This window comes from Cherax quadricarinatus, unplaced genomic scaffold (genome assembly GCF_038502225.1).
Source record: "Cherax quadricarinatus isolate ZL_2023a unplaced genomic scaffold, ASM3850222v1 Contig4704, whole genome shotgun sequence".
NCBI lineage: Eukaryota > Metazoa > Arthropoda > Malacostraca > Decapoda > Parastacidae > Cherax > Cherax quadricarinatus.
The window spans coordinates 1-9,184 of NW_027199730.1; the positions used below are offsets into that span (position 1 = coordinate 1).

The window sequence follows — 9,184 nt, forward strand, 5'->3', positions numbered from 1 at the left end:
GCCTGTACCAACTACTGTACTACTATGACATGGTCTTGGATGCTTTGGAGGTCAAACAAAATGCAGATGTAATATACACAGACTTTGCAAAAGCCTTCAACAAGTGCAATCATGGTGTAATAGCACACAAAATGTGTGATAAAATAATAACAGGTAAATTTGGTAGATGGATTTATAAATTAATAAATAGAATACAAGGAGCAATAGTAAACAAGAATAAAGTCAGAGGCAGCTACAGTGAAAAGCTCTTTTCTGCAAGGTATAGTACTCACTCCCATCCTGTTCCTCATCCTCATATCTGACATACAGAAATGTAAGCCACAGCACCATGCCATCCTTTGTGGAAGACCCCTGAATTTGCGTGACAGTGTTATCCATCGAGGACACTGCAGGTCTCCAAGCTGACATCAACCACATCTTTAATTGGGCTGCAGAAAAATGATAAGAAGTTCAGTGAAGACAAATTTCAATTACTCTCTAATGGGAAACTCAAAGAAATTAAAACTGTATTGGAGTATAAAACAAACTGTACTGTTGGTATGGAACACTACTATGAACTGTACTGTTGGTATGGAACACTACTATGAACTGTACTGTTGGTATGGAACACTACTATGATCTGTACTGTTGGTATGGAACACTACTATGAACTGTACTGTTGGTATGGAACACTACTATGATCTGTACTGTTGGTATGGAACACTACTATGAACTCTACTGTTGGTATGGACCACTACTATGAACTCTACTGTTGGTATGGACCACTACTATGAACTGTACTGTTGGTATGGAACAATACTATGAACTCTACTGTTGGTATAGAACAATACTGTGGACTGTCCTGGTGGCAATAAAATACCTTGACACCTTAGTAATTTTTATGTTGAAATAAGAGAATTAGTGTTCCTACAGGTGGGTGCTGGAGGTAAAGAGTGCAAATGTTCCTACAGGTGGGTGCTGGAGGTAAAAAGTGCAAATGTTCCTACAGGTGGGTGCTGGAGGTAAAAAGTGCAAATGTTCCTACAGGTGGGTGCTGGAGGTAAAGAGTGCAAATGTTCCTACATGTGGGTGCTGGAGGTAAAGAGTGCATATGTTCCTACAGGTGGGTGCTGGAGGTAAAGAATGAGCAAAGCAGCACAGTGCTGGAAAGGTTTCTTAGTGCTGGAGTTCCTGGCACTTGTGTTATAGGCACCACTACAGAAACTGGCCCTCATGCTCAGGTAGTATGACCATTTGTGTTAAATATGAAGCAGTGGAATGTTAACTCTATATATATGGTGTACTTACCACCTTTTATTCAACATCATAACTCAAAAATTTGTCATTGACTGCTTTAAGCATTTTCAAACTTTTTTTTATTTTGACAATCTTGTCTTGCATTCTTATCTTATTTTTTTGGCTCTCATCATCATGCCCCAATATATACTGTATACTCATCTGTTTACACTAGTCCTCAGACTTCTAAAACGTTTTCCTTTGCAAAGTCATAGATTACTGAGCCTAGTAGTAAAGTGTAAATTGTTTTATTAAGGATCTTCAGACTGAATTTCATAAATTCATTAATGATTTAATTTTTTTCATGTTAATACATGAAAAGAATAAGAATTAGAAATGTTATAAGTCTAAAGTGATGATACTGTCAGGTGAGAATCAGTGTAGGTGGCCAGGAAGCCACTTGCCTGAGTGTGCTGGAAGCTGCAAGACTATGGGAGGAGACCAGCTACCAGCTGGAGCAGCGTCAAGCCAACCCAGAGTGCGCTGAGGATGAGTACCGCAGCCTGGACAACCGTCTCTATACTACCTACACTGTCCCCTTCTCTTACCGTGACTTTGTCTTAGGTGGGTCTCTCTCCCAGTGTATACCATATCTATATATATCAGTAATCCTGGGTCTTGTTGCCAGGGGTAAGTACCATGACTTAGTCTTGGCTTGTTGCTGCTCATTATAAAGTTGACCGACAGACTGTCACATGGGTAAGTCAGTAGTAAAATAAAATTTACATAGTTTTGCATCATATGTTTTCTGTGGCATCATACCTGGAAACATTTCTAGTTATACAATGCATTTTGGGCAGACTTAATATAAACTAGTTATGGAATTGGAATATTACCTAAATGTTCATCAGAATTGAATGTATAGAGTTAGGAGACTGAAGTACAGGTTGACCATCACTAATCTGGCATCATCAGGACCTGTAGTGTGCCAGATTACAGAGTGATTAGGTTAGGATACACTTAACACAACTGCGATATTTATGCATCGGCGATTTCACCCACTTTATGCCCTATTTTTTGGCCCATTCCACTGTTCCAGTCTACCAAACTCATAGCTATTTTGCTAGTATTCCTTCTATTCTGTTGATTGAGCACAAGAAACTGCCCATTGACTGATTTCAACTACCCAATAAAGTGGTCAGAAATCAGTAATTTGGCCAATTTCACACAAATTTCAAGAGATGCCAATTTCAAAATAGGGTCCAGAATAAACAATGCAGACATTCCTGGCACTAAAATAACATTTTCTCTCTTCATTAGTCATTTCTCAAGGCCTCTCTTATATTACGCTCACTTTCTATTTTGAATTTTGATTCACACAAAAAATAGAAGATTTACTGTTATGCAAACTACTGTATTATTGTAATAATTGTATAAATAATATCATCCTATTCATGACTGTGTATTAGACCAGCCAGTTGGACACGTATTGGATGGTGATGTCATTTTGTTTACTCTTGAACATCGGCAAAGCTCGAACATTTCCGTTACTTTGAGCTCAATATGAAGGCACTTTCTTTTGTGAAACCAGTCAAAATCATATCTATTTCTGTAATATATCTTCAAACAGAAAATACAACCAGACAGAAAATACAACCATAAAACTATACGAAAATATACCGCAAAATTGCTGTTTTACACCAAAAACGTGGTCGCAATTTTTTCTCATTATGCACTGTGTGCTGCAGGATTTTTTTTTATGTAGTGCACACTTACTACACAGACCTATTCTCTCATATGTAGGCCCAAATTTATTGGTCACATCTTATCTGAGTGACCGAGCTCATGGCGACCGGCAGTGGCTTCAAAGCCACCTTATTTTTTATGGACAATGTACAGTGTACGTGCTTTACACAAGAGACATTTCTTTTATTCGTTGGAACCATGGCTAGTGCTAAAAGCGAGCGGGTTATAACAAATGGAGAAAAAGAAATTGGAATGGATTATGCAGCAAGTAGCACCACCAAACAGTAGTGGCAGGTTGGTGTTGCGACCCCAGAAATTTGAAATTATGCTGGCCGAAATTAGTACTGGATTACTGATTGCTAGATTGGTGATGGCCGACCTGTACTTTGATTATCCTAAGTAATAACTCCTTAGTATGGTAGATGTAGAGAAAAGAAATTTAAATACAATAGCAATTTAAGTAATAACTCTTGTTATAACTTTTGTTAAAACAGCAATGGATATTATAAGAATGAAATGGAATGAACACTCCTTGTAAAACTCTAGATTGTTATATCCGGTATATCAGAATGAAGGGATTGTAACACATGAGAAAAGTAATAGGTGTAGAAGGATAATGAGGATAAGATGTACAGGAGGATGAATAATAGAAGAAAACTCAATTAACAGGTTTTGAAGATATGCTTGACATAGTATATTGTTAATAAAGAGGGGCTTTTTAACAGTAACTTTGATATGGTTGGCAGATAGGGAGCCCATGCAACCTGCAGTTAGTGTTACAAATTTTATGGCCTTTAATGGGCATTGAATTTTTACTAAGGTTGAGTCAGACTGAAGGAAGAGAAATATCAGAGAGATATTTGTTTTTTATTATGCCTATGGGTTCTGTTACAGCTGTCTAGGAGAAACTTCAAAGATGGATTTATATCTGCATTGATTGTCTTGTACGTGTCATATGTTCAACAGCATGAGCGAATGTTGTATATGTTGACTTAAGTTTCAGATTTTTAACCCTTTTGGGGTCAACAGGTCTTCTCCCAAACTTGTTCTCAGGGTCAAAAAATATTCGGAAAAAAAATTATTTTTTCTTGTGAAATGATAGCTTTTTTTTTTGTTTTGTGAGTATTATAGGCCAAAAAAAAAAAAACATTTTTGTGATCAATACTTACCGAGATACGGAGGCGTGAAGTTGACAGAAATTGAACCGCTTACGACAACATCGCCGACTGCCGGTCACCCGGTAATAGTTTTGTTTTTTCTTGAATTTTTTAGTATATTTTATTTTTTCAAGTAACTTGTATGGCCTCTGAGACCAATATAAAGACTATTTGGTATATATTCACTCAATGTATACTGCACAATAACAGCACAAACTTTGCTGTCATTATATTGTTTACAAAACATGTTTACACAAACCAACAATAAAAAATGTTGTTTATTACTGTTTTTCTACCATATATATATATATATATATATATATATAAATTCTAGGTAGTAGGTTGGTGGACAGCAACCACCCAGGGAGGTACTACCATCCTGCCAAGTGATTGTAAAACAAAAGCCTGTAATTATTTTACATGATGGTAGGATTGCTGGTGTCTTTTTTCTGTCTCATAAACATGCAAGATTTCAGGTACGTCTTGCTACTTCTACTTACACTTAGGTCACACCACACATACATGTACAAGTATATATATACACACCCCTCTGGGTTTCCTTCTATTTTCTTTCTAGCTCTTGTTCTTGTTTATTTCCTCTTATCTCCATGGGGAAGTGGAACAGAATTCTTCCTCCGTAAGCCATGAGCGGAGAAGCAGCTTATAAACCGTAGGCAGGAGAGGTGCAGCAGTCGTAGGTGTTGTCACATTTGTCCAATGTGGAAGTAGATCATGCCCAAGGGTTAGGCAAGCGAAGAATTCCCAAGTATTAAGAGCCCAAGAAGTTGCAGTGTCTGACAGGATTGTAGATGAATGGTTCAGAGAACCGACATGTTGTTGAATTAGACACATGTGCAACTCTTGGGTATCTTTATTGAGGAAACATTTTGCCACACAGTGGCTTCATCAGTCCATACAAAGGACCGATGTGGACTGACCACATCGACTCAAGGTTGAGGGACTGATTATTACCTCATTCTACTCCTGTTCTTCAAGTTTCTCCTTTGTATGGACTGATGAAGCCACTGTGTGGCAAAAAGTTTCCTCAATAAAGATACCCAAGAGTTGCACATGTGTCTAATTTAACAACATGTTAGTTCTCTGAGCCATTCATCTACAATCCTGTCAGACACTGCAACTTCTTGGGTTCTTAATACTTGGGAATTCTTCACTTGCCTAACCCTTGGGCACGACCTACTTCCACATTGGACAAATGTGACAACACCTACGACTGCTGCACCTCTCCTGCCTAGGGTTTATAAGCTGTTTCTCCGCTCATATGCCGTATTCTATTAAAGATTAATGGACTGACCACATCGACTCAAGGTTGAGGGACTGATTACCTCATTCTCCTCCTGTTCTTCAAGTTTCTCCTTTGTATGGACTGATGAAGCCACTGTGTGGCGAAACGTTTCCTCAATAAAGATACCCAAGAGTTGCACATGTGTCTAATGTATCTTAGAGAGGTTGCTTACTGTTATGGAGACCTTTTGGGTTATGTGCTGGATGTGAGTGTTGAATTTTAAATTGCTTGCAAGGTACAGACCTAAGAATTTTCACCTGTCTTATAATGACCGAATCATTTGTCACTGAATTGAGTTGTACATATGTAGCTGTTCCCAAATGTCATGTAGAAGGTCTTGTCAACATTAAGAGTTTATTGGTATTCATCCAGGTAAATACCTAGCCGGTGGGAGAATTGGACCTACCTTACATGGGCCAGCAGGCCTGTTGCAGTGTTCCTTCTTTCTTATGTTCTTATGAAACCAGATTTATCATATGTAAACAAAATCAGTTTAAGTTCCTAAAATACATGAGGAAGGTCATAGATACAAATGAGGGAAAACTAGAGTACCAAGGTCACTGTCCTGAGGCACCCCTGTGTTAATAGGTCAAATTGACAAGGTTGTATCATTCATGGGAGATGTGTTGGTTTCTGCCTTTAAGATAGGACTTCAAGTAGGCAAAAGCATGACCTCTGATGCCATAATGTTCTAATTTAAGAAGCAGGATGTTGTGCTCTGCTGTATTGAAAGTTCTCCTAAGGTCTATGAAGAGGCCCAGTGGCTCTTTGCTGGCAGTAGTGGCTTGCGATGCCAGCAATACCTATACTGTCGTACTGCATCAAACATCTATTTTTAATAATTTTTTATCTTGTTTCGACAACAAAATTAAAAATTCGCTTATAAATACATTGAAAACTACGTACAACAGATTTTTCCTGTAATTGTCAGTTGCAAATTATTTTAGCGTAAGGTTGGTGAAGTCAAACATCTGGCAGTGAGCATCTGGGGGACTCTGTAGCTCTTATGAACAAGCTGCAACTGATTGTTGGGAAAATTTTGGTTTTTAACGATTTGTTGAACAATGTTGCCATGGTGGGTGAGAGCAAATGAGGTGCTTTCTTATATATTAATAGTGGTAATATTAGGTTTCCTGCCATGTTTTTCAGTGAATTTACTATCAAAGTAACCTGAGTGGGGTTAGTTTGGGATAGATATAAAGAGCCTGTGACATAGTTGCTAGCTGGGGCATTTTAATTTGGCATTTTGCTGGCCAGGCTTGATCCTACACTAGAGAAGAAATAATTGAGAATATTAGCCATGTCAGCAAGTTGGATGGAAGGTTCAGTTGGTTTAGTCTGAATTTATAAGTTCTTTTTCCAGGTCTTGTTCATATTCCCTTTTATTTCATCAACTCTGCTGGCATAATACACATTTTCAGTATGGTGAGTATTGATGTGTAATAGTTTGACTTCTTTGGGTATTAATCCCAGTCTATTTTATTTTTTATAGAGATGTTTTTTGTTAATAGGCAGTAAGTTGGTAGACAGCAACTACCCAGGGAGGCACTACTGTCCTGCCAAGTGAGTGTAAAATGGTAGGATTGCTGGTATCTTTTTTCTGTCTCATAAACATGCAAGATTTCAGGTACATTTTGCTACTTCTCCTTAGACTTAGGTCAGACTACACTTGCATGTACAAGCATATATATGCACACCCCTCTGGGTTTTCTTCTATTTTCTTAGTAGTTCTTGTTTATTTCCTCTTATCTCCATGGGGAAGTGGAACAATTCTTCCTCCGTAAGCCATGCGTGTTGTAAGAGGCGACTAAAATGCTGGGACCAAGGAGCTAGTAACCCCTTCTGTATACATTACTAAAGTTAAAAAGATGAACTTTTGTTTTTCTTTTTGGGCCACCCTACCTTGGTGGGATACTGCCAGTTTGTTGAAAGAAGAAAGAATGTGTTTTGTCAATGGATCTGAGGTTGGTGTTTATTAGCCATGGGTTATTTAGTTTTTTATCATTATCTGCTTGGTATTTATAGGACATTGTTATTGTAGATGCTTTGTTGTTTTGTAGGATAGCAATAATGTATGTCAGTGTCCTTATTGTCAGTAAACTCACTGTGTAATGAAGATATTTACTCATGTCTCTTCTTACTAGCTACAAGTGGTAATTTATATATGTTAGTCATGAGGAAGGTACAGTAGTGATCAGTAGTATTGTCTGTGATTATCCCTGCTGTGTGAGGAGCTAATATGTTGATCCAGATATGGTCAAGTGAGGATGCCATTGACTCTCAAATTCTTGTTGGCTTAATTATAGATAGTATTAGTGAACAGTTGTTTATGTTAAGGAAGGTGGCTACTTGCTGATCCTCTAATTAGATGAGGTTAATGTTGAAGTTATTAACACATTCACACATTGAAGTCTATTTTTAGTTTATTGTTTATGATTAACCCAGGCTTTTGTTGGTAGGCGTATGTGTTGTTAAGTTAACATTATGTTAGGCCATACAGTAATAGTTTCATCAAAATTTTTTATTGTTTTAGAAACTGTCATGTCAGAACAAGGGTTGACAGTAATAAATATTTAATCAAAATCAGTAAACTGAATCAGAATTTCCAAAGAGTCTTCTCAGATTCAAATACAAATTTTTATTTCTTTTTGTAGTATAAAAATAATAGTTTACATGTAATTAAACTTTGGTAAGCACAAAAGGAAGCTACTAGTATGTAATGCATTGCAGACAAAGTAATCCTAATACTTAAAGACGTAGACTATTAAGTAGGATTTCTTATGTAGCTCACTACAATTATATGTATGATAAGAAAGGTAGCTAATGAACAAATGGTACAGTTTTGAAAGTATGAGTTATTATTTAAACCGAGTCAGTGATCTTCATATTCGTGGAGTCATTGAATAGAGATGAAAATACAGCAAGTTACTCTTACAACTCATAAACACTTCGGCAATGGTGAAAATATTTTTAAAACTGCTGAATTTGTTTTACAGTTAGTTGACAGAGTATTGTGTGTGGCAGGTCCAGAGAAAGGTGGAGTGAGGGTGCCACAAGTGGCTGTCATACGCGAGGAAGGAACTAATGGTGACAGAGAGATGGCAGCAGCACTCCTGCAAGCTGGGTTTTGTGTTCATGATGTCACCATGACTGACCTCCTGGCTGGTGGTATCGTGCTGGAGGGTTTCCAGGGAGTGATCTTCCCTGGAGGCTTCAGTTATGCTGGTAAGGCAATAGTAACTTTCACACTTACGTTAACTTTCTCAAGTGAATTTTTCTTCAGTAAGATTTTTATATCTTAAATGTCTTCCATGAATGTTACTTTATACATTGTTTCCTTGTATAAGTAACTGAAGCAGGTCTTGGTTTGCATGTGTTATATATTGCTTCTTGTGTTTTTCATTATTCCCTGTGTTATACATTGTTCCCTATGTTACTCATTGTAGATGCATAATTTTTTTTTTTTTCAACAAGTCGGCCGTCTCCCACCGAGGCAGGGTGACCCAAAAAAGAAAGAAAATCCCTAAAAAGAAAATACTTTCATCATCATTCAACACTTTCACCACACTCACACATTATCACTGTTTTTGCAGAGGTGCTCAGAATACAACAGTCTAGAAGCATACACATATAAAGATACACAACATATCCCTCCAAACTGCCAATATCCCAAACCCCTCCTTTAAAGTGCAGGCATTGTACTTCCCATTTCCAGGACTCAAGTCCGACTATATGAAAATAACCGGTTTCCCTGAATCCCTTC

The 9,184-nt window shown here is 37.6% G+C and overlaps 1 protein-coding gene across 1 annotated transcript; it reads left to right on the forward strand.

Moving 5' to 3' along the window:
- The first annotated feature begins 790 nt into the window (after window positions 1-790).
- On the forward strand, window positions 791-8,738 carry LOC138852175 (phosphoribosylformylglycinamidine synthase-like). Its single transcript, XM_070081866.1, has 3 exons — window positions 791-1,220; window positions 1,644-1,839; window positions 8,446-8,738. Exons 1-3 carry the CDS (start codon window positions 1,053-1,055, stop codon window positions 8,721-8,723), a joined length of 642 nt encoding a protein of 213 aa, XP_069937967.1. The 5' UTR covers window positions 791-1,052; the 3' UTR covers window positions 8,724-8,738.
- The last annotated feature ends 446 nt before the right edge of the window (window positions 8,739-9,184 follow it).